Here is a 26,647-nt window from a genome sequence, read left to right as displayed (position 1 = left end):
GTGAGAGAGAGGGGAGGTGCGAAAACAAAAAGAAACAAGTCGGGCGGCACAACAGGGGCTAAAAAAAAAAAAGGGGAGGCTGAAAAAATAACACGGCCTGGCGGCCGTGAGAGAGAGGGGAGGTGCTGACGGCCGGGGAGGGGGAGGAGAAATGCGAGCAAAATAACACGGCCTGGCGGCCGTGAGAGAGAGGGGAGGTGCAGTTGGCTTCAAAGCAAAAAAAATACTTCTTTGTGACCTAAAACCACGCCACAGATGCAGTGGCGCAGTGTGCATAAAATGCGCAAATGCGTCCGTCCGTGCAGGCTCGTTTACCGCAGGCGGTAATCTCAGAAATTAGCCATAATGTCTGTGTGTCATTACCGCTGGGCCGTGAACTCAAGTGGAGAAATGCAGATTAACGCTGCTTTTTTGAGTGTTTTCGAGGGGGCGGGGTGCCTTCAAGACAAGTTCTTGCTACTTTCAAAACGCCATCCTTGCCTTAAAGTGCTGGGAAGCCCGTGTGCTCTGCTGGCAGGCACTTTCGGTTTGTGTTGAGAGAAGAGGGACGGAAAAGGAAAAGGGGCAGAGAAAGAAGCAGGAGTGGTTGAGACAGAACGGACACACAGGCATGCGGTGACTGTGTAAGAGAGGGCGAGGAAGGGGAGAGGGTGATGGAGACAAGAGAACGGGGTGGGGTGGAGAGACAGAAAGAGAGGGCGGTTGGAAGATGAAGGGATGAGGAGGACGCAAAGGGGAAGACAGTGAGAGGTAATGGTGAAGTGGGTAGAGAGGCGGTAATCTCGGAATTAAGCCGTAATGTCTCCGTGTCATACTGCTGGGCCGTGAACTCTGGTGGCATCATTTGCGAAATGCTGATTAACGCAGCTGTTCTGGGTGTTTTTCGAGGAGGGTGGGGTGCCTGCGAGACACGTTCTTGCTACTTTCAAAACGCCATCCTTACCTTAAAGTGCTGGGATGCCTGTGTGCTCTGCTGGGAGGCACTTTCGGTTTGTGGTGAGAGAAGAGGGACGGAAAAGGAAAGGGGCAGAGAAAGAAGCGGGAGTGGGTGAGACAGAGCGAGCCACACAGGCATGCAGTGACTTTGTAAGAGAGGGCAAGGGAGGGGAGAGGGTGACGGAGAGAAAGAACAGGGTGGGGTGGAGAGACAGAAAGAGAGGGCGGTTGGAAGATGTAGGGACGAGGAGGACGCAGAGGGGAAGGCAGCGAGAGGTAACGGTGAGGTGGGTAGAGATATTCATATTCAATGTGGACAGGACCACTAAACACTGCCCGACATTCTAAGGGCCAGAAAGCCCTCGTGCCTGCTTGGAAGGCGCTGCATTAGCATTCTGAAAAAGGACACCACGGGGTAGAGGCATTTTGAAATACGTAAAGTAACGTTGCTGTGGTACTGTGTTACCAAGTCCTACATGCCTGCGTGAATTAGACTTCTGCGGTCTTAGTCCCATGCATGAACAAAGGTGTGCAAAGCACTTAGCAAACTTTGTAGTGGGGCACATCCATCCTACTTCCTTTGTTTATTTAATATTTATGGAGTTTTACATAGTGCTGGCATTGCTCGAACGCTTGAGTGTGCTGTACAAAGAAAGTCCAAGGTAACACAGAAATTAAATCATTCACATAAGCTTTGCTATGGTAGCAGTAAGTGACAATAGAATACATGAAGTACAAGGCACCAAGGTGCCAAAGCAGGAAGGCTGGAGAAGCGTGAGCCTGGTGGGGGGCGGGATGCGAGCGAGTGGGAGGCAAAGCGGCCGCAAAATTAAACGAGCGAAAGACGTAACTTGCCATGATTTGATTTTTAAAAAACGTTCTGATATGCGGGATGAAGCTCTTCTGAAAGCACGAGAGCTCAGCCCAGAAAAAGCCAAAGCAGGAAGGCTGGAGAAGCGTGAGCCTGGTGGGGGGGCGGGATGCGAGCGAGTGGGAGGCAAAGCGGCCGCAAAATTAAACGAGTTACGCATGGTTTAACAAGTTAAAAAACAATAACTACAGCAGGCAAAAGCAATAAAAGGCTTTCACGCCAGGCCGGGAAACTGAAAGCACGGCCGGCCGGCCGGCCGGCCGTGAAAGCCTTTGATGCAGCTGGGGGCGGAGCGGGAAGAGCTGCTGGCGGCACCAAGCTGGGCAACAGTTGGCTGGCGATTTGATGCTGTGCCCGCGCATTTGAACTCATTGCGCTTGCGCATTGAGCTAAAAGCGCACATGCACTTCATCAAATCGCCAGTCTGGTTAAACTCTGTTTAAGCCCCTATAGTCTCGCTCCGCTCAATGCGCATGCGCATTGACAGGCGAGACCTAAAAACAAAATTAGCAGTATTCCACTATTAGAACATGTCAAACACACCAGTACATGTACTAACTTCTAAATACACTGCACCCTGCCCATGGAGCTGCTTTGGGACTTACATGTAGTAAAAGGGGAGGTCTGGGCCTGGCAAATGAATGCACTTGCCAGGTTGACATGGCAGTTAAAAACTGCACACACAGACACTGCAGTGGCAGTACTGAGTCATTTTTGCAGGGATACCTGTGTGGGAGGCACAATCAGCACTGCAGGTCCACTAGTAGCATTTGACTTACAGGCCCTGGTCACACCTGGTGCACTTTACTAGAGACCAACTAGTAATTCAAATATGCCAATCACAGATAAACCAATTACCAATACAAATTAGACAGACAGCATATGCACTTTAGCATTAGTTAGCAGTGGTAAAGTGCCCAGAGTCCTATAAAACCAACATAAACAGGTCAAAATAAATAGGAGGAAGAAGGCAAAAGGTCTGGGGATAACCCTGCAAAAAGGTCCAGGCCCAACACAGAGTTTGATCACCTCCAAGGGGGCCTCCGCTGTGACGGAGTAGAGACGTTTAATGTTTAGAAAGGTGTTTCAGAAGGGGATACATCTATTCTGGTCCAAATGGGTAGGATTACTCAGCTAGGATTTTGTAATCCGTAGATGAGAAGAGAAATCAGTCTATATAACGAAGGGGTGGTAGAGTTTCGGCAGGGCTTTGGTATAGGCACAACCAAGGCCTCATCACAGTGAAGACGGGAGAGTCCATAGTTTCTTGGCCTTATGAAAGAGCCGAAGGAGTCTTGAGCCAGACAGGACTGATAAATTCCATAAAATTAAAGTGGTAGGCAGTCACTCCTGGGCGGGCAGCCTATTAGGAGTGGACAAATCATCTGTTTACTGTCATGCTCCGTAAATGGAAGCCTACTGTCCCGCTACCACTTGGGGCAGAGTAATGTCCCCCAGGAATTAGCACTGAGAGTCAAAAGTCAAGGCCGCCCACCCGTTTATCATGGCATATTAGGAATGAAAAGCAAGGATAATCTCCCTTGTGTAGTACTTGTTGTGCTTCCCTGGTGCCTAATAATATGGATGGGAGCCCATGTGTGATGTGGTTTGACGTGACGTGCCCAGCTAATAGTCTCCCTGGTCTATAGGCCTCCGCATGGGTCTGAGTAACATGCGCTGTTGGGTCTAGGCAGCATAGGTGTTCCATCAATGTTGCTTGGCTGTCCTTCTCCCTCTCCAAATCTTCACTAAAGGTGTAGTCAAGCGCATGCTCTCACCTCCAGTGCCTCCAGGGAATTCTCAATGTCTCAAAGTTAAGAGGCTTGAACTTGGCGGGCCTACGTAATCGGTTTGATGCATACCTCAGTGTTACAACTTTAAAGGTTTTTCATTCAACTAGGGGGTGGAGGCCGTGTCCGGTTTGCAAAGTAATCAATTCCTGGATGGTGGATTTAAAAGCAGCGTCTTCCAGCAACAGGGATTGTAGTCACCATGTCGGGACTGAATTGGGTACTTTCCATCATTGTGTATCAACCTGCAGTGGGTTATGATCTGAGAAAGTCTTAGCCAGGTAGGACATGGACAGGACCGAGGTGAGGAGGTCGGCCAAGCCCACTATGCTGTCCAATCGAGTGTGTAGCCTGTGAAGGTGGGAGAAGAAAGAGTAGTCTCCTGAGCTTGGGGTACATAGCTCGACACACATCTACTAACGGCCAGTGATGCACCAAGTCAAATAGTACTTCAGGAATGCTTGTAGCTTCTTGTGATATGTATAATATAAAGTACTTTAACTTCTGTTCTTCTTGCTAATGGAAACCAAAGCAGGTTTTACAATGTCAGGGAGAAATGCTCTCTCCTTGACAGAAGTACAAGCAGCTTAATTCGTTGTGATCTGTAGATTTCAAATTCTCTTTCCTGGCAGTTCCAGATGAAGTGCCCTAGCATAATAAAATCCAGATCCACCAGGATGGTCACAGCTTTGACGAGTGATTAAAATCTTGGATAGAAGAGGGTATTTTACAAAATCCTTTGGTGAAAGCAGCATCATTGTCCTACTTTCTCCAGCTGCAGGAACTATGATAGTGGTTTCCTCAGGCATCACACCCAATACTTTATGAAGATGACAACTCCAATTGTTCTTGGACTACACAGCAAAGCAAAGAGTCCACCTCCTGGTGGCAGGTAGAAACATTTGGGAGATATTATTTTGCTTAGTTTGAGCAGGAAGTGATGTCACCGGTTTTGAAGCGCTGACCACTCAGGGACTCCATGTTTGAAGGAATGAGTTGAATGAATATTCACATGCATAAGGGTCACTATTTGTGTAGCTCTGCATTCTGTTTCTGATTTGAAAAAGCAAAATCTCGAGGCATTGTAATGTAATTTCTAGTTTTATTGATGCACCAGAGTACTGAATTTGTAATGCTTACCTGCATTAAATAGATGCTATACTATATTTTACTATTTTCTCTTTTGTTATTAAAGTCTGATTGCCAAGAGAAATAGAAGATGGGAAAAATGTGTATGCCTGGCACTACTAGTCTGCTGACAGGTTGTGTATTCATACATTGCTCTTACATGTTCATAGATGAGAAAATAATAATATGGACTGAGGGAAATACAACTAGATTTAAAAAAGTGCTACCTAATGACAGACATAAGAACAGTCAAAAGAATTGTACCACGAATCCAGAGACCATCAAGTGGCACAATATCAGAATTGCAAATCTAGCAGAGCCTCCATATCTTTCCTCCTCTCACAATCGTGCAAGCCCTGAAGGCCATAGACTCTTTTCCGATTTGATTTACCGACATTGCAAAATGCAGAGCAATCAAACAGATTTTTTGCATTTCAGAAAGATGGGAGAACTGTATCCTATAAGGTAATGAATCATCAATTACCCTAAACAGCCCACGATGTTGGCGTAAGTTAAGCTACTCTGGTAGTGAATATATAGGAACAACATTGCCACTTTCCATGTGTTAATAACAGAAATTATAAGGACAGAGAAATAAAATAATACATACATTTTGCTGGGATAGCAGTCCGACCGATACTGCCACATCTTACTGAAGGTTAATTAGCTTGAAACTCTGAGGTAAACCAAAGTAAGGCACTGAAGGGTGCTTAGCCAATAGATTGATTGGAAGCGGGGAGTTAAGTCTGAGCACTCCAGTTTCGCAGGAATTAATGAGACAACCATTAGCTCTACCTTGTGACCTACCTTAGAGGAGAGTTAGTAGAACCACAGCTCTCGCCTGTAGTGCATGAGACATTAAATGGAATACAGATCAATATTTAAAACATCAGCTACATGGAATAGGTTGAGGAGTACAGAGGTTCTCAGATGCCACAAGAGCGAAGACTGTCTGGGAATTCACTGGATTAGTAGAATCCAATAGCTTTTTGTAACAAATGGGAATCAACTGTGTTATTTCAGAACTGACAGATAGCCTTAAGAAAGAATGGGATGTGTGAAATTGCAAAGCTACAAAACCAACAGATCATATTCTGAGAAATGCTGGGGTAGGGTAGGCTACACACATAGTATGTCCTCTAAATATCCAGAAAGGAAACAGAAGATGCGGGATGTGGAAAATAGTCAACAAAAAAGAAAATTATTCTAACCTTCTGAAGATGATACAGATCAGTTTTCTGCAACGTCTTCTGAGGTGAAACGTCTTCTTCCTCCCCATTCCTGAGTTGATCGACTTGACCAGAATCTACGCCTGTTCGACAACAAACGGCACAGAAAGGTTTAGCCACGGCCAGTGTCAAACAGCACAGAGAAACTGTTTTTTTTTTGTTTTTTGAGAGAAAATAAACTTAAAACTGAAAACATTATTGAATAGAACTATTATGAAAAAGGCTGTAAATGAGCATTTCATAGCAGGCATTACACCCCAAATTATCATTCACACGTTGGATGAATGAGGCGTGGTTATTGTATAATTCCTTCTAAGAAAAGTCAGCCTTGTGTCAGGATGAAAGTACTGAAGGTCAAACATATCAACAAATGGTTACTTGATGGCTTGCGTGGACTAATGTTCCTAAAGATAATCTGCATAAAACAAGCATACTACTTACTTATCCAGGAAGAGAAAGTGGCAGACAGAGCACTGCACATGTAAAAAGCCTTACCGATAGTGGATCAACAATGAAAGCATCTTCAAGGATGAAATGTCCAATATTAGAGCAAGAATAATTCATGTGCAGCTGAAATATGAATAACGGCATTTGCGCCAGTCCCTACACAGTGAGAAACTGGTTACCAATATTCTATATAATAATAAGTTTGACTGAAGATCATTTCATTAGTGCAACAACCTTTTTTGTGGCAATGTTGATTTAACTGTATGAACATGATTCTAAAACGTTTTGGTTTTCTTTCTGCTGAGTGGATATTCTGGACTTGACATCAGTTGGTGAATGTTCAATCAGACTTGATAGGTAAGCGGGAAATCTCTTACAAACTCGCTTATCATACACTGCCTGGTATTGTTGCAGTGACTCAGAATCCAGAAGAACGCCTTTTTTTCAAACGTATTCTTTCTATCATGTAAATACACTACAAACTTTGGGTCTGTTGGAAAGTGTATGTTGGCAAGAAACATCACTTAAGTGGTGAGGAAAATTACATCTACTATTTAAGTTCTTTTTGAACAAAGAGATGTGTTGTTTAGGCAGACAAGGTAGTGAGCTGGGATAGTATAAGGTTGAGTTGTTTGACACAATAAATGTAGGGTACTGAGAGGGAGGGTACGAATGAGTATATGGAGGTACTACAAGCATGAGCAGAGCACGGATCCAAACTGGCAAGCTTGTCTTAGTTCAGAGCTGAAATTGACCATTGGGCTTTTGACCTCGGTTCAGGGCGGATGGACCGAGGACAAGCCGTGGAGATTATCTGGATCAGTGTTTCCTTAACTGTAGGTGACAAGCTGATTTTAGGTGGGTTGTAAAATTCCAAGCATTATATAAATGAATATGACTTTAAATTCTGTATTTATCTCGTCACATTTCCTGCGCTTTAAAGACAGAGGTCAAATGTCAAGCTAGGTCTTCTGAACAATTGCTGCTTATTTTTTTTTAACGTGGGATTGGGGTTTACAAATTCCTCTCACTTTGCAGCAAGAGAAAAAAAATAAAGTGTATTATGGGACTAACATTTTGGGGTACAGTAAGTGTGAAAGGAAAATGTTGGTTATTATTTTTTTAACACAACAAAATGTAAATGCCTGTACATGTTCAGCAGTTAGGAAACCAAAATAGGAAGCAGTATTTTTGTAATTCTAAAGTGTGGTAGAAACAAAGATTTTCATGGGCTCAAAAAGAATCAAGACACTTGGTGATGCACAAATTATAAATATTCACTGAAACCAGATTTCCACCCATGATCATGTGCGTGTAATATAGTTCTAGTAGTAAAGCTGTATGTCTGTGCAAATTTAGTGGCCATTGCAATGTACAATATGTGCTGTTTGTAAATGACATTGCGCTACCACACAATGCTTTAGTTACATTGAAAAAATCGCCACCCTCATTTCTGTTAAAGAAAGGTGGGTCACGAAAGTTGCCATTCTGAAATTGGGTCATGGTTCCAAAAGTTTGGGAAGTACGGGGTTGGATGGTAGGCTGGTGATACCTTTAATGTTGAGCAACCATAGTTACTCCTAGTTTTTTGCTCTCTACTGCTCCAAGTAGATGGGTACCCAGCAGTCTTCTAACTTGTCCAAAAACCTAACTATTCCCACCTAAGGCGAGCCTTAGGCTGACCTATATATGATGAAACTGGGCAAAGAAGGTGTGGTCAAACACGTGTTGTGGTGGGTATGCATGGCTTTGCAGTTTAGAGAAACAGATTTCGATCCCACTGCTAGGGAGAAAGGTACCCACTGTCTGAGGACAGAAGTGAGCCTTGAACTAAGAACTAACCATGCAGGTAAGTGTATCAGTCGGACTTCTACTTCTTCCATCCAAAACAATCGCTTTTCTACCAAGTGAATTCGAAAATGTCATAAATGTTTAGATTTTTAAAAAAAAATCTTTTTATTGAGAATAAGACCAAACAGCGGCCAACATGGTCACATTCAAGGGCTACACACACGCACAGCAGATCATACAGAAGGTCCAGTGTTACATCACCATTATGGCAATAAGACTGCAATAAATCATAACAATTAGTCGTCAACCTCAAGTACCGGTCGCCGAGGCTGGGGGGGTTCGCAGATGTTACCTCTGTATTCGTTCCATTTGTCCCATATCTCCCCCCCATTTGTGGGGGCACCCTCGGGCTACATACACCATCTTCTCTTGCAACATGCACCAGCCCATGTCTCGTTTCCATTCAGAGAGACGTGGAGGCACGACTGCCCCCCAGAATCTTGCTTAGCCACCATTTGGCCGAGTGTTACCCAGAGCCTGCCTCTAGCTGGTAAGTCCGTTGGCTCCCATATGTTTAGAATGCATCGCTTCGCCTCCGGGCGCAACTCCATCCCCCAAACCACTTGCATGCAGCGCACCCCCTTCACCCAGTAGGCCTGCAATAGTGGGTATTCCCATATCATGTGAAAGAAAGAGCCAGACATTCCGCACCCCCTCCTACACTCATCACCCTCACATCTACCCATCCTTTTCAGCCGTGTGTTCGATATGTACACTCTATGTAGAATTTTAAGCTGGATGAGCCGCAGCCTAGATGAGATAGCCACCTCCTTGGGGAAGTTAGCGCAAACCTCCACTCTTCCTCGTCGATTTCTAGACCATCAGCCTCCCACCTTCCCTTAAGGTTATGGAGCAGATCGGGAAGATTATTTATCAATTTCTTGTAGACGAGTGAGATTGCGTGTTCCTGTATGTGTCCATCTAACAGTCTATCTTCAAGGGGGGGATGCTTGTGGGGGCACAGTGCCCAGTGGAATGTGGTTCTGCAGTGAGTGATGGACTTGGAGGTACCGAAAGTACTCAATGTCGGTTAGCTCATATGTAGCCTGTAGGGATGGAAAGGATTTGACCCCATTAGAGTTCCAGAGATCCCCTATACGGGAAATACCGATAAGGTCCCAGTTCCGGAACCCCTTCGTTCGGCCCAAGAGGCCAAGTCGTTCCGAAACCCAGAGCGGGGTGGCCAGGGTGAGCCTATTATGCCAGCCCATATTACGTTGGACTATGTGCCATAATTGCACTGTGTGGAGAGTCGGCCCCGTAAGCGCATGTCTACCTGGCCGTGAGTACAGCGCTGCTTCATAATTCCCCCCCGGTAGGAGCCACCTGCACATGCCATACCCGGGGTCGTTACCATCGCAATAGGTGCCCTGGTTAATGGCCGATAGATGTGCGGCCCAGTAGTACCTACGTATGTCGGGCAGGGCAATCCCTCCATCATACCACCCCAGCGTCAGCTTCTGCAGGGCTATTCTGGGTGCGCGGACCACAGGAGGTTTCTCTGCACCGCCTCAACAGCCGTGAAATATGAAGAGGGAATCAGGTCAGGGTAATTCTGCAGGGCATAAAGAAATCGGGGTAGCGCCATCATTTTAAACAGTGCCGCCCGGCCCAATAGGGAAACCGGGAGCTTCTGCCAGGCAGCAGAGTCGCGCTTAAGCCTCGTAAGGGGCGGGAGCAGATTTCTATCATACATGGCGGTCTTGTCTTTCGATACAAAAATGCCCAAATATGTGAAGCCCTCTGTGACCACCTTTATGGGACAGTCACGAGGAAGTACGGGGGTGCCACCTTGGAGGACGTATTAAAAGGATTTACTCCAGTTGATGCTGTAGCCGGAGTTCTTGCCAAAGTTTGTAAAAATATCCAGAGCCACGATCAGCGATCTCCGGGGCCTCGAGAGGTAGAGGAGGATGTCGTCTGCGTCAGGGAGATCCTGTCCTCCCAGCAGTCAGCCCATCGCAGTCCTTTAAGGGAGACGTCCTGTCTGATCCAGGTGGCAGTGGCTCAAGGGAAAGGGCAAACAAAAGGGCCGAGAAAGGGCCCCCCTGGCGAGTCCCCCTCTCCAGGGTGAAGGCCTCAAAAACCTTTTCATGACCACCTGGGCAAGCGGCTCGGAATAAAGGAGCCACACCCAAGAGATGAAACTGGGGTGAAAACCCAGTTTGCGAAGGACCGCCATCATGTAGGGCCATTCGAGGGTATCGAAGGCCATTGTAGCGTCGAGCGATACCACCACTGCATCTTCACTTATCGTATGGCATCTCCCCAACACCCCATTCAGCCGACGGAGATTAACTGTTGTATTACGGTGGGGCATGAACCCGGATTGGTCCGGATGAACCAGGGTGCTGAGGACCGGCTGGAGCCTATTAGCAAGGACTTTCGCTAGTATTTTTGGTTCCGCATTCAGCAGGAGATAGGCCTATATGAGGCACACAACTCCCTAGGTTTCCCTTCTTTAGGAATCGCTATGATGGTTGCTAGCCTTTGATCGCGGGGTAATATTCCTTTGGACTTACTTTCTTCAAACATGCGCTTGAGATAAGAGCTGATGCCATCCGGCTTGAGCTTGTAGAGCTCAATCGGGAGGCCGTTAGGCCCGAGCGCCTTACCAGGACGGAGATCCCCGATGGCACGCTCCACCTCCGCCACGGTGAGCGGCGCCTCCAGGAGATTGCGCTGCACGTCAGAGAGGGTCGGCATCCTAAGGTCCGCTAGCAATGCGACCGAGTCTTCTTCCGGCCGGTCAGACCCCCTACTATAGACTGCCCGAAAATGACGAGCAAATTCTGTGACTATGTCACGTGGTTCTGTTACAACAGAGCCATCCATTGTACGGATTTCAGCCACTACCTTGCTCGCTTGTTGTTTTTTGTCGAGCCATGCCAGGAGCTTACCCGCCTTGTCTCCCTGGTCGTATATCCTGCCCTCCCTAGTGGCAGCCATCTTCTTCGCTGCCTCCGTCACCGTCGCTTGGTATTCCGCGGTCTTGAGGGACAGCCGATGATGCGCCCGGGCGTATCTTCAGTACGCGCCACCACCTCCAGCGCCCCCAAGTCTGCCTCGATTGCCACAAGTTGCGCCTCCCTCTCCTTCCGCCGACCCGCAATTGCCGACAGGGCCTCCCCTCTGAGGACAGTTTTAAAGGCCTCCCATAATGTAATTGCCGACCCTACTGAACCGTCGTTGCTATCAAAAAAATTAGTTATTGAGAGGGTCAGTGCCTTACGTAGGTCTTCACTGCGGAGGTACCAGGCATTGATCGGTGCCACACACCCCTCTCGCCTATTGCCCACAGTTAGGTGGGCCAAAACCGGCGAGTGGTCAGAAATACCCCTTGCCAGATGTGTTGCTGTGCGTACTATCGTATCACGGTGTAGAGGAGTAAGGATGTGGTCCAGGCAGGAGAAAGAGTGGTGCGGCCCCGAAAAGTAAGTGTATTGTGTGTCAGTGGGGTGTGTCAGACGCCATATGTCCGTGAGGGAACACCTCTCTAGGAAATCTCCCAACCATCTCTGTCCCCGAGGTGTGTCCCTGGGTGGGTGTCTGTCCAGCGTATCGGAGACTACTGCATTGATGTCCCCCCCTATGAACAACTGCCCATCCGGGAGGGAAAGGAGGAGTTTACCAAGGTCAGTGTATGCCTGCGACTGGAGACCTGGTGGGACATATGTGGATATTAGGGTCAGCCTGCGCCCCTCCCATTTACCCGAGATTGTGGCAAAGCGGCCCTGCGGGTCTGTATCAGTGTGGTCGGGGAGAAAGGGAAAGGTGCGTCGAAGAAGGATGCCCACACCCCGGGACCCAGTGGTGAAACCAGAGTGGATAGCCAAAGTGTAATCATACCTATTCAGAGCGTGGCAAGCGTTGCCCAACAAATGAGTCTCTTGTAATAGCACAGCGTCAGGCTGGTAGCGCTTGATGAACTGAAGTACCATGGTGCGTTTAAATTTATCCCCAAGCCCATTCACATTCCAACTCAGTATCTTGAGGCTTTTATCCCATTTCTTAGCCATAGCTACAGTTCACACCCGGCGTAGACCTTGGGACCTCTGTATTCCACCAGATCTGCTGAGGACCTCTCACCTGTGACCAAACAAACATTACCCCCCCTTCCCCAACCCCCCACAACTTCGCTCCCCCCCTGGCAATTATCGTCCTGGGCGGCGGACCTTGGGTTTAGGGACCGGTGCGCGGTGGGTCCGTTCGATCGTGAACATTTTTGACAAACGTTTAGGCTTCAAATGTTGGAGGATCAGGTCTTCAAAAAACAGTTCTACACTTGGCCCTTCCGTTCCCTCCGGCACACCTACCACCCGGATGTTACTTCTCCGGGCCCGCTCTTCCTGATTCTCGAGGCGGAGGGGCATTTGGCGATGTTGGTGCACTAGCTTGTTGATCCGACCTTCCAGCCGTTTTTCAGAAGTCTGCAATGCTTTGATGTCCGTCTCATTTGATTTCGATCTATCCGTGGTCTTACTCAGATCTGTGCGAAGCAAGTTTACCTCAATGGAGATTTTGTCCATTTTGGTTTCGAGGTTGGTACCTAGCGTTTGAATCGCGGCCATTATTGCCGTTAGGGATGGTTCCACCTGGCCCGCCTGGTCCCCATCAGCCGCTCCCGGCGGTCCCTGGCCCAGCGGCACCGCATACTTTTTTTTTTTTTTTTTTTTTTTTTTTTGGAAGACCTTTATTGCACATTGTTCATATACACAGCGGTGTGCCTACAACCCACTGCTGGGGCCGGCCGCCATCGGAGTACCACATATATCATACAAGCTTGAGACCATACGCCAGAGGCCCGCGTGCCGAAGTCCAGAATTCTTAGTTCATGTAGGCACTACAGTAGATCCATATGCAATAAGTTCAGCACTCCCATTGAGTGCGGTCGTTTCGCCCCCATGTGATCTTGGTCTAATTTTCAGTTTTTATAAAGAAAGTTAATGCCAACAACTCCCAACCCCCCCATCCCCAACTTATCCTGATCACAATGAGTATTCCAAGTCCAGCAGTCATAATGTAATAGGGAAGTCAATACATCAGATGTCTGACAGGGCACCCCGAGATAGGAAACCTTCACCACCTTCTCAGAACTCCCCAGAAGCCTTAGCGGCGAATAGTAAGGCATACCCGCATGCCAGTCTCAGCAGACCAAGACACTCCCACTCACACTACCATTGACTAGTCATTCCACGCAACACACAGGGCAAACTTAACGCCATCGCACAAGGCCATCTCACTCAGCTCCACCCCCTCCGTCAGACAAAGTAGTAGCCACACTCTCGTCGCTGTCGGATTCCGTCAAAGACAGCATGTAAAGTGTGAACGGAGTCCATACATCCCTTGGGCGGGCCGCCGCAGGCAATTCGTCATAGTAACAGCTCAGTTGGTCCCTGCAATAGGCCATATCCTTCAGCCACAGTTGTACCTCAGGCGCTCTCCTCCCACCCCAAACCATAGCAACCCTCCTCTTGGCCAACTGAAGCGCCAGCACCACCAGTCGGCGCATCGGAGCAGCCACACCAGAAGCAATGCCCAAAAGACACAGGCGTACATCCAGCTTCACCTCAATCAAAGTGATGACTGTCAGCCTTTCAGTCACCTCCCTCCAGAAATCGTAGACACGGGGGCACCCCCAAGCCAGATGTATAAAGTTGGCCTCCTCGGCCCCGCATCGGGCACATTGAGCAGTGGACCTAAGGCCATATCTTACCAGTTGGGTAGGTGTATAGTACCATTGTTGCAGAAACTTATAATGTAGCAGGCGGAAGTTGCCATTGATCACATAACCTCCGGTCATAGCACAGCATTCATTCCACTCGTCATCACTCAGCGGTTCCGGGAGACTCCTGTCCCACCGTGCCCTAGCCAGCGCCGCCCCCCCGCCCTCATCTTCTTGTGCAGCCTTATATAGTTTAGATAACAATTTAGTCCTGTCCTTGACTGTATAGAGCATCTGCAGGGCACTCAGGGCCAGAGGTTCCTCCGGATAAGTAGGGTACAGGTCGCGCACGGCAGCCCGTAACCTGACATATACAAAGGTGGACATAGTGGCATTCGTCGAGTGAGTCGTCATCTCCTGAGAGGAGAGAAACGACGCTCCCGGAAACAGGTCTCCCATAGTCTGTAGCCCAGCCTCCCGCAGGATCTGCAGCCCTCCCGGTTCTCCCGACACAGAAATTTCCGAGTGATAAAGTAGCGGCATAGCCGGGGCGTAAAGCGGCATTCTACCAGCCCGTTTGCCCAGGCTGTGCCATGCAGTCGCCGTGAGTCGCACGGTGTCAATCTCCCCCTTCTCAAACACCGAATGCTTATTGACGATCATAGCCCTTAATGGGTATGGCAGGACCGCGCTTGCTTCCAGCGCTACGTGCGGAGTGTATGGCGGAGCTGCTATCCAGTAACTCGCGAAGTGTGCCTGCGCACACAGATAATAAAGCCTCATATCCGGCAGGGCAAACCCACCCAGATCGTATGGCTTGACCAGCACCTCCCAAGTCACTCGCGGTCTCTTGCCAGCCCAGGTGAGAGATATTAGTAGGGACCTGAGCCTCGCAAAGAAGTGGGACCTCAACACAATCGGTATATTTGTGAAGAGATAGAGAAATTTCGGAAGCACCACCATTTTAATCAGCGACACTCTGTCCGCCAAGGTCAGTGGTAAACGAGTCCATCTCGCCACCTGATCCTCCAGTTTGGAAATGGCAACGCCGTAGTTGGCTCGTATGACTTCCTGACAATCCCTATGCACCCATATGCCCAGGTATCGAACCGACTCCGTCGCCCATTCCAGCGGGAATTCCAAAGGGACCCGGTGGGTAACATCCGTGAGAGGCAGCACCACCGACTTGTCCCAGTTTATGGTCAGTCCTGAGTGTCGGCCGAATTTAATGAACTCTCGAAGTATGCTGTCAAGGTGGAGTGCAGGGTCCCTGACATATAGAACCATGTCGTCGGCGTACATTGATACAGCCAACGATCTGAGAGGAAACTTCAATGCTGCATCCGCATACTTTTGCCGCAAGATACAGGCCAGTGGCTCCATCATGATGGCAAAAAGCAGGGGCGAAAGAGGGCACCCCTGTCTCGTCCCCCTCTGTATCGGAAAGGAGGAAGAGACATGCCCATTAACCCTGACTCTTGCCGTGGGCGCATTATACAACAGGGCGATCAGGGATGTGAAAGAGAAAGGAACCCCCATCCGATGTAGTACCGCAAGCATATACTTCCATGCCACTGAATCAAAGGCCTTGGCGGCATCAAGCAGGACCGCCACCGCAGCCAGGTCTGGCTTAAGGAGATGCAGGACAGCGAACAGGGTCCTCAGGTTGTGAGTGGTGGACCGGAGGGGGATAAACCCCGACTGATCAGGTAGTACCATGACCGGTAGGAGCAGACGCAGTCTCGTGGCTAATACTTTAGCAATTATTTTAACGTCAGTGTTCATAAGTGAAAGTGGGCGATATGACTCGCATTTATTCAGAGGCTTACCGGGCTTGGGGAGCGCCACCAAGAGCGCCTCTCTCATGGTCCCTGGAAGCTGTCCGCATTCTAAAGCCTCCTCCAAAACCATTGCCAATCTCGGAACAAGCAAATCTGCAAAAGTCTTATAGAATTCGGCGGGCAAGCCGTCTGTGCCAGCCGCCTTTCCATTCGGGAGTGCTGCAATTGCATCTCTAAATTCCTCCTCAGTGACATGGTGCATTAGGAATTCCTGTTGACCCCTGGAGAGCCACACTAGTGCCACGTTCTCCAAGTACTGCGTTATGTCTGCCTCTGTCGCCGTGTCCCTATGTTTATAGAGTTGTGCATAATGTCTCGAGAAGCAGTCGAGTATACCATCCGACGTAGTCACCACTTCTCCCTGATCCTCAATTTCCACTACAGTACAGTGCTTTGCCCAAGGATCTCGAATTCTATCAGCAAGCCCCTTACCCGGCCTACCCCCTTCTCCATAGTACCTGGCTGTAGCGCGTCTGGACAGAAATTTCACCTCCTGGTCGGCTAATTCATTATATTCTGTGACCTTCGCCCTAATATCCGCTAACAGTGTGATTTCCGCCCCCCCCTCCAGTCGGCGCTCCAGAGCCAACAGCTCCCTTTCTAGTCTGGACATAGAGTCTCTGATGGACGTGAGGACCCCGGATCGCAACCCAATACATGCACCCCGCACTGAGACCTTGAAGGCCTCCCACACCGTGAGCATACTATCAACAGAGCCCACATTGATCTCAAAAAATTCCTCAATCACCTGCCGCAGGCGTTCACTCAACACTTGATCCGTTAATACTCCAGGTGAGAGTCGCCAAGTAAATGGAGCAGGAGTATGTGTAGGTATCCTCAGCATTAGCCCAACAGGGGCATGGTCAGAAAGCGTGCGGGGCAGATGTTCCGCATTCAGCACCCATCCGCTCACATCTCGGGTCAGTAGCCAATAATCCAGTCTCGACCAAGTGTCATGTGCTGACGTGTAGCAAGTTCCCTCCCGCCTGCCAGGATTCCGCAGGCGCCAAACATCCAACAGTTGCAGTCCATGCATTCCCTCACACACTGCTTCCATCGCTCTCTTTCGTTCATAGGGCCGGTCATGCCTCCTGTCCAACTCAGAATCCAGGGTAACATTCCAGTCCCCCCCACAGAGGATAGCCGAAGGCGGCAGGTTATACAGCTTGTTCCAGAGTGCAATGAAAAAATCAGGATCATCTATATTAGGGCCATAGACATTGAGAAGAGTGACCATCGTGCCACACAATTTACCCTGTACAACAATATATCTGCCATCCTGGTCCACCTCCTCATGCAGCACCTCAAACGGAACATTCTTTTTTATCAGAATCATCACCCCACGGGCATAGGAGGAATATGACGTGGCCCACCTCGCTCCCGCCCACTGTTTGCCCACCATGTCGGCTGCCGTGCCCTTGAGATGCGTCTCCTGCAGAAACACCACTTGTGCTCCGTGTCTGTTGAGAAAGGCAAGCATTTGTCGTGTTTTTTGCGGCTTATTCAACCCTCGCACATTCCATGTAACACACGTTAGGTTGCCCCCCCTATCCATATCGCCAAAGGTGGAAGCAGCCCAGCAGTGATTTCGTCCATAGCAGCCCCCTCTTGTCAGACCATCCCTCTTCCCGCGCCAACCCGGAGACGACACCAGTAATGCTGGTAAGGTTCCCGTTCGCCCCACTGTGACCCCACTCGCCTCCCATGAATTTCTCAGACTCAGTTTCTTTGATCAGGAAAAACAACAACAACCCAACAGATCTCAACATCCCTTCCCCCAACCCGCCACCCACTTCAGCGCCCCCAATTTGCCAAAGGTTCCCCACGTCCCCCCCCCTTGCAACCCCCAACAATGCAAACAACCACATTTTGGGGATCTCCCTTATCTGGGGGCGTAGTGGCTCTCCACTCTCGCCAGAACTGACGAGAGCGCAGACCATTGCCGTTAACTACTCCCCAACTCCCCCACCCACACCCACGGTCAGAGCATGAAACAAGGTAGTATTCGTGTAACGGTACACTGCACTGGGCGCCCTTGAAGCGTCCATATCTAAAGAATAGCACCAAGAGCCCAGAAGCGCAACTGAATCCAGCGTGGGAACACCTAGTGCACAACGGGATCTCATTCAGCCAAGTTGAACCAGTAGAGAGCCCCCATTAAGGCGACAAGGCGGCACCAATAGGAATAGCGTCAGCCCGAGCGTCTCCCTCCCGCAACTTTCAAGGCAACAGTACTAAATGGACCATGTGCCGAATCGCCCTTGCGGCTCTCGTTTGTTAAAGAACACACCGTAGTAGAGGCAGCCCAGTGCAATACCCCGCAGTTCCCCCTGTACCAGGGCTAGCAGTGCAACTCAATTCAGTCCTCCTCTTCCAGTCTTTCATCATCTCCCTCATGACGCCCCGGCAGTTCCTTAGCACGTTTTGTCAGCTTTTTGGCATAGTCCATGGCCGCCTTGGGTGAGGAGAAGATCTTGTTATCCAAAGGAGGCCCAATCCGAAGACGCGCAGGGTACAACATGGCATAAGCTATGGTCTCGGCCCTCAGCAACTGTTTCACCGCAGCGAATTCCTTTCTCGCAGTCTGTACAGCCATGGTGAAGTCGGGATAAAACTCAAGTTTATTGCCCTGATATTCAATGGAGCCCTTCTCCCTGGCAAGTCGCAGGATAGTGTCACGGTCCCTGTAATTCAGGATCCTAGCCACAATAGGCCGCGGCGGCGCACCCGGCGGGGGCTTCTTGGCCAGAGACCGATGTGCCCGCTCCACAATGAAGACCCGAGAAAGGTGGTCAGCGCCAAAGATATCGACAATCATTCTTTCCATGTAGTCCTCCATGCGCCCCACATTTGTAGATTCCGGCAATCCTGTAACGCGAACGTTATTCCTCCTGGACCTCCCTTCCAACTCCTCATTCTTCGCTTGTATGACCGCCAGAACTCTTTCCATACTGAACACCTTGGACGAGACCGTGGCCAGGCCATCCTCCGTGGCTGAAACCCGCTGCTCCACTTCCCCCATCCATTCGTTCTGGCGGTCAAATTGCGTCGCCATTTGATCAAGACGATGATTGACTGACTCCATAGTGCCCTCAATGGACTGTAGAGTCTTCTGCATCGCCACCAGTGTGGATTCCAAACTAGGTGTACCCCCAGCAGCCCCACCTTGGTCAGAGGCCACGGGCGCCTGGGAGGATGTGTGCGCAGTCTTTTTCGCTTCAAAATTAATTTTAGTCTGGTTTCTTTCAGTCCTGCCCATGGCTGCGATTGAGGTCAGCGCGGTATCAGGCTTAGTTACGCAGAGCAGTGTGTCCAGGGAAGCCTTTCAAAATAAAGTCGGAGCCTCCAGGCCTACAGGTACCTCCAGCTTAGGCCAAATAGTTCCTCCACCCCAGCGGGCAAAGCGCGCCAAAACAGTGTCCATGCAGCAACACAGTTCAAGTGTATACAGCTGTGCGCAGAGCCCAAAGTGGTGGATCAGCAGCACCGGAGGGTCCCCTAACTGCGCCGATGTGAAGATAGGCAGCGCTGTAAAAACGCCAACCGCCAGTGCTTAGTGTTCAGCAGCCACCAAAAAGTAAAGCCCAAAATGGTGGGCGCTCCACAGGTCCGCGACCTCCAACGCCGTAGGCCCTCCAGGGAACCCGTGTGCCGATTAGCGCTCCTCCAGTTAGCCCAAAGCGTGTTCCCGCCTTTGCACCTGACCGTCCCGGCTACTCCGCACCCTAGTCGACCCTTCCACTAGCCTCCCCGGCCCCAGCTCGCACGGCGCGGGCTAACGCGGCCCAGCACCACCTCCGCAGCACCGAACTAGCGTAGCACCTCGCCCCACTCACCGGTACCAGCAGGGCCAAGTCCAGGCCGTCCAGCGCACCGAAGCCGCTCCGGGAGATCCGCGGTCAGCTCTGCCTCGGCTCTGCAGCAGTCCCAAAGCGCCGCCTCCCAGGCTCCGTTCACACAGTCAGCTACGGCGTCCAGCGCCCAGATCTCCTCGAGGTCACCGCTCCTCAGCCGTCGGGGCCGCCGTCCTCCACGTCCCAGCCTGGGGTCGTTCCGCTCCAGGCGCCCTCAGCACAGTCACAATTCGCGCTCAAAGCGCCCTAGGGGATCACCGACGGCAGCGGAGTAAGCTCAGCCGGGGTGTAGGGCAAGAGCCCCGGGGAAAACAGGATAATTAGCGGATTTTACAATGGTCGGGACGGAGCCTCACACAAGTGCGGCCATCTCGTCCGGCGCCCTCTAGCGCCCCCCGCGGCACCGCATACTTATCTAGTTTATTCGTCTGGGTGGACGCGGCTCCCTTTGGCCTCATGGTGAACAGGTGGTGCCCGCGCGGCCCAGCCGCCGGGACCGCGTGAGCGATGGACGACTGCGGGGAGTTTTGGTGTTTCCGCCTCTTAGGTCGTGTGGCAGGTGCCTTCCTGTGACTGGGGGGACCCCAACTCGTCTACTTGGAACAGACTTGCGACGGTAAGTACACCCCCTCTAGTCCCAGCTTGCCGACCCCGGCCAGGGGCGTCCTCTCCCGGTCCCCACAGGCCAAATCAAACTGCCCACGGGTCCAGTGCACCACCACTTCAGTGAACGTGCCAAGAGGGGTCCAGCACACACCGCTACACCTGAACGTAGACAACGTCACCCCTGGCCCTCACACTGCCTCAGGGCCTCCACCTCTTCTGGCGCCAAAACCCTGTGTAGGGCCCAGCCACGTTGCGCCTCACGCCGCAGGGGACGCGTCCCCCCTAGGCTTTCCTACCGGACCCGGCAGATGTCGCCCAGCGATGCTGGTCTGTCAACTTCGCCGCCGCGGGGTCCCAGCCGTCTTGCCGTCGATTCAGGAGCCCTCCCCCCGCTCGGGGGTGTTCGCATGGGCCTCGCGCAGCTCACCGCCTTTCACTCTGTGCCCCCGGGCCCAGCTCCTATACTGAGCCGCAAAATGGAGCCAACAGGATGGAGTTTGGTACTCCCGGGGGGGGGCCTCCACGCCCCCCCCCCCACCCCGTCACCACAGCTCGCCAGGCCCCACCGGGTGTTTGAAAAAGGGGCGCGACCCGGGCGCCGCGTCCACAGGCTTCTTGGCAGGCCGGCGGCCCTCTTTTGGCTCACGTGGTGTAAGTAGGCACCAAGCCGGGGCCTCGAGTTCAGCTCCACCCGGCCCGTGGGCTCCAGGCAGACCGTTCTAGGTCTGCCGCGGCTAGAAAGGTGGCCGCGGCTCGGCCACGCTGGGTTGCGGAGCTCCGGCCTCCGCTCCAGTCAAGGGCACTACTTTTTAGGGGGTCAGGGCGCAAATGAAGAAGCGCCCTGGCCAGGATATTGGGCGGATATTAACGGAGGCAGCCTCGGTCCCGGCGGAGCTAGGGTCTCAGGCGCCCATCTTCGCTGGCGCCTGGCCACGCCCCCCAATGTTTAGATTTTTTAAAGTACGCTTAGACATCAGCTCACTGGTTCGACTGTCCATCCTACATACCACGCACCTTTGATCTAATACGAACAGAATCATTTGCAGTGAATACATAGCGCGGAGAAAGTGTTCAATGAAAGATCTGAATGGAAAGATGTTATCTGCGGATAGGTAACCCATTCCCCAGAGGTCCTGGCAACACTGCACTCATTCAGGCAGCCCCGCTTGCTCCACACAGACATCAGCAGACCCCTAATATCGTTCCACAACCGTGCCAGCCCTGGAGGCATAGGCCCTGTTCTGTATCTGATGTGATCCCCTGACAGTTCAAAATGCACAGCTCTGAAATGATCAGTTTCTATGGTGCAGTGCAGTAGCTCACCCATGACAAGTCTACTTTTTGTGCTTTGTGGTACTGTAACCGTATAGTCTCTTTCCAAGTTCCGACTTCACAAATACGACAATACACTGAAAATAAAAGGAATGGATCAGTCCCCCAATCAGGGTTCGAGTGACACTAAAATACTAACAACTGGCTGATCCCGTGGGACTTATTTTCAAGCACTTTGACTAGTAGTAAGAGACCAATATCTATGTAGACAAAAATTAAAAGTCGTAAAAACGTACACATTTTAGTTCTTTCAGTTCCTCGTTGCAGTGTGCTGATAAGGCATTTTAAATTCATCAAAGCCCGTCACATAATCAACGAGAAACGTGCAATTTTTCACTGCAGGGGTCAAGTGCGAGCTATTTAGGGTTGAAGATTGTTTTGAGAAAGAATAACATATATGTAGCTAAAGTAAATGTCATATTTTGTCCGAATTCTAAATGTTTCTTGGTAATAATCTAATGCTGTTGGGAACAAAAGTTGGCCACATCTCAATCGAACTCCGGCCCTAAGTGGAAAAAGAAACAGGAAGTAAAACATGCAGGCACCAATGTAATCCCCAGCACTACAGCGTGTGCCATTTTTCAAAAACTCTGTGAAGCTTTATTGTAGTTGCAGCTGCCATGCTAATATGTAAAAACATTAGTCCAGAAATAAAGTCACATCCGAGCCTACTTCATCTAATCTGAAGCTCAAAGAAGCACCTGTGTCAACAAAGACCCTGTGAAACATTTGGCTCAACAATGACGCACTTCGGAAACACGTGGGAAGATGGCGGAGGACATTTTTCCCTGTGCATTTTTCTTGCTCACATTAAAGACTGACAAAGTACAGACCGACCAATTCACACGGTGCCACCGTGTGCTCACGGATCATAGCTCCCTTCACACAGTCACCCGGTGAGGAACCGCATGCACACTGCGGCAGGGAAGACCAGCTGGAAACCACTGCAAAGAGTGGATTTCCAGCTTGTCTTTGGAAATTGTAAGCAGCCGATGTCCAATAAGGGGTGTGAAAACAAACCAGGCAATTGTCAACAGCCTCAGTGACCCTTTGTTTTTTTGGGAGGGGTAGGCAGTGGTGGAGGATTGATGGAGGACAGAGTGTCTCTAAGCTAGTAATTGAAACCAGAAACGTCAGGTCAGTAGAATAAGGTTTAATAAATACGACATATGAGCTTCACAGTGACGGAGGGTGAACACGCAGGGCCCCCTCCGCTGCCAGCACATTAACTGAATTAGTTAACACACAACTCTACATTCTACGAGCACTTGCATTATGACGTTGTAAGACAGAGAGCACCGTTCTGAATATTCAAGGAGGCTCAACTTTCAACAAAACATATAAGGTACAACACCCCAGAGGTGTGGCGCCGCGGCCAGGGCGACTGACGCTGGAAGCTGGGGACCACGGTTCGATCCCCGGCTACGGCGGCAGGTCAGCCCAGCACCATGTGACTCTGGGCAATAGCTCGCTTAATCTTCCCGACGGCCCCCCAGCGCCTAGAGACCCTTACGGGTGATTGTGCGCTTTACAAATGTGGACTTTACCCCCTCCAAAGTCCTGCCCACTCCTCTCTAAAGTGGATAAGAAGTTGCTTTAGGCATCTATGCACAATGCCTTCTGTGATGGTGCCATGCGGCTGCAAGGAAGAGATCAGGCCGATGGTAAGGTAGAAGACAGTTTTGGTAAAGAAGGATATTTCACTTGCTGGGTTTAACACAGGAATTTAGAAAGGAGGAACCAAGATGGTGTACACCTTTGAACTACAGCGGCTGGTCTGAGGGAGCCCCTTCCTTCCTCCGGTCTATAGTTTCATACTCTGAAGTTCTTGTCTAGTATCAAGTTCCTCTACAGCAGATGCAAAGCTTTCTTTTCTTGCTTGGCCTTTTCTTGGGGTCCAGCATATTTTATTTGTCAAAATCATGTTTTCTATAATAGCAAGGTACTCTGATGAGTAAGGAGTGTCTGCATTGAAATAAGAAATTTAAATTTTAAGGAGGACAAGCATTGGGCACAAGCAAATCTGAAATCCAGTTAACCACTACAGTCTTCCATGAAGAGTCCAAGATAGCGGTTGGTAGTCTTAAACACAAGAAATAAAAAAAAAAGGCACACTCCTTGAAGCTTATGCCCTCTAGTCTGTAAAGGCGATAGCAGAACTGCGAGTGTCCCTCAGACATCATACCACATGTTCTCGGTCCATGAAATACTGTTCTACCCAGACTTTTGCCCCCCCCCAAAAAAAAAAGGGTGGGGGGGCAGGGAAAAAGACACTGCCCCACCCCTCAGCGTCACTGCTACGCAGTTCAGAGGCTTCTAAGGTTATTGGGCGTAATGAATGGTGCCCATGAATGATGAAGGACACCTTGTTGTCTTATTTGGGGTCATGCACTTGGCTAAAATGTAAAAATGTAAATCCAGTACTTGTATAGCGCACAAATCACCCTCGAAGGGTTATCTCAGTGCTGGGGGCAGTTGGGAAGATTAAGCGAGCTATTGCCCAGAGTCACATGGTGCTGGGCAGACCCCTGCCGCAGGAGCCGGAGATCGAAACGTGATCCCCGGCAACCAGCGTCAGTCGCCCTGGCCACGGCGCCACACCTCTCCTCTTGGCCACAGCCTCACCCTTACATTTATACAGAAGAGTTATGGTTGGGAAAATAGTGATGACTCATTCAGTTAAGGTCCACCTTTAAGAGGCATGACGAGGCCTTTGAGTAAATATTATTGCTCAATACTGGCCTCAAGATGCAGGCAAAGGAAAGAAGAACAACACAAAGGTTTACTGTGAAAGTGTCATTATTTGTAAAAACATTCTATAATGCATGGAAACGTCTTTAGGTACTCAATTTACGAAAAGCCTTTCAGCAGGGATGGTGATTTATAACAATGCAATGTTTAATATGCGTGGGGCCAGGTAAGTGAAAATGGATCTGGTAAAGCCAGGGTGAAGTCAGAGTAGTGCTGGCCATGGAAGGCATTGTTGCAAACTCTTCGAAGCCACAATGGAACAGATTTACAGGACAAAAAAGAAAATATCAAAATATATTTACAAGCATAGTGTCTAAAAAGGAATCTGTGTCATAATGAATATGCTACTTACCAGTATGCATCTGTTCTTGGCATGCAGGGCTGCTAACATTCATATCTAGTGCATAGATCGCCGCCTAGTGTTGGGTCCGGATGATTGCACATTGTTGTCCTGGAAGAGTCTTCGAAGTATCACGAGATAGGTGGCTCCTCCCCTGGACTACAGTGCGCATGGGCATCGACTCCATCCCCAGATTGTTTTCAGCCATTGTGGCAGAGATGGAGTGAAATAGTGTAAAGGATGTCCATGCTAATGATTGAATGCAAGAGAGTATCTGCAGCTGCTACGGGCACCGGGGAGGAGGGCAGGCGATATGAATGTTAGCAGCCCTACATGCCAAGAACAGATGCATACTGGTAAGTAGCATATTCAGTTCGAGGCATGTGGGCTGCTAAATTCATATCTAGTGCATAGAATACATAGCAGTCCCTCCACTAAGGGCGGTTGCCCGTGCCAGCTGCAGAAGCCTGAAAGAGTGTTTTGAGAACAGCCTGTCCAACAGCTGCTTGCTGTTTGGAATGCACATCGACACAGTAATGTTTGGTAAATGTGTGTGGTGTAGACCACGTAGCTGCTCTACAAATGTCTTCCAAAGGAATGTTGCCCAGGAAAGCCATGGAGGCCCCCAACTTGCGTGTGGAGTGCGCCCTTGGGGGTATTGTTAAAGTACGTTTAGCAGATTTGAATGCACTTAACAATCCATCTGGCTATTCCTGCTTTGGAAATAGGGTTGCCTTTGTGCTGTGCTGAGAAGGCAACAAAAAGTTGTTGTGTTTTCCTAAAGTGTTGTGTTCTGTCAATGTAGTACATCAATGCCCTCCTAACGTCCAATGTATGAAGCATTCTTTCCGCTACCGTTTGTGGGTTTTGAAAGAATGCGGGCAGGTCAATAGTTTGGTTGATATGAAACTGTGACACCACCTTCGGAAGGAATTAGGGGTTAGTGCGTAGTACTACCCTGTTTGAATGAATTTGTATGAATGGCTCCTGGACTGTGAGTGCTTGCAGCTCACTAACACGTCTGAGCGATGTAATAGCAATGAGAAATGCCACTTTCCATGTGAGGAACTGAAGCTCGCAGGAGTGCAGTGGCTCGAAAGGTGGGCCCATCAGCCTAGTGAGGACCACATTGAGGTTCCACACTGGAGCTGGTGGTGTTCTCGGAGGAATGACTCGTTTCAGTCCCTCTAGGAAGGCTTTAATGGCAGGCACCCTGAAAACAGAGAGATGCTGCCTGTTCTGGAGATAAGCCGCTATGGCGGATAAGTGTATCCGAATGGAAGCGTACGCTAGATTGCATTTGTAAAGCTGTAACAAATAGCAGATGATGTTAGGAATGGATGCATCTAGCGGGTTGATATCGTGTTCTGTACAGTAAATGACAAACCGCTTCCATTTTGCTGCATAGCAAGCTGTGGTAGTGGGCTTTCTTGCCTCTCGTATGATATCCATGCATTCTGGAGGCGGGTTGAGGTAGCCAAACTCTAGGACCTCAGGAGCCAGATCGCCAGGTTGAGCTGTTGCGGATCTGGATGCTGAATGTCGCCATGGTTCTGCGTCAAGAGGCTTGGGGAGAGATGCAGCCTTTGATGCGGTACCACAGAAAGTTCTAGAAACGTGGTGTACCATGGTTGGCGTGCCCACGTTGGAGCAACCAGGATGAGCGTCATCGAGTGTTGCTTTAGCTTTCTTGCCACCAGCGGAATGAGAGGCGCTGGGGGAAAAGCGTACGCAAATCTGCCTGACCAGTTCATCCATATCGCATTCACTTGCGATTCCGGGTGAGGGAACCTGGCGGCAAAGCTTTGGCATTTTGCGTTTTCCTGTGTGGCAAACAGGTCTATCTCTGGATGACCCCACTGCTGGAAGTACGGGTGGAGTACTGATGGATGTATCTCCCACTCGTCCATTTGATGGCTGTATCTGCTGAGCAGATCCGCCATCTGATTGTCCTTGCCCGGGAGGTGTTCTGCCATGAGGAAAATGTTCCTCTGAATGGCCCACTT

The 26,647-nt window shown here is 49.9% G+C and overlaps 1 protein-coding gene across 1 annotated transcript in view; it reads right to left on the bottom strand.

The window, feature by feature from the left end:
• The window catches only part of ORC3 (origin recognition complex subunit 3), a 308,070-nt gene that overhangs the window by 71,594 nt on the left and 209,829 nt on the right, over positions 1–26,647 (bottom strand). The window contains exon 15 of the mRNA XM_078648189.1: positions 5,937–6,037. Coding sequence (XP_078504315.1) covers positions 5,937–6,037 — 101 coding nt within the window. The remainder of the gene's footprint in view (positions 1–5,936; positions 6,038–26,647) is intronic.

Source organism: Lissotriton helveticus, chromosome 6 (genome assembly GCF_964261635.1).
Source record: "Lissotriton helveticus chromosome 6, aLisHel1.1, whole genome shotgun sequence".
NCBI classification, from domain to species: Eukaryota; Metazoa; Chordata; class Amphibia; order Caudata; family Salamandridae; genus Lissotriton; species Lissotriton helveticus.
The sequence above is the reverse complement of the archived record's forward strand: the minus strand, read 5'-3'. Positions and strand labels throughout refer to the sequence as shown.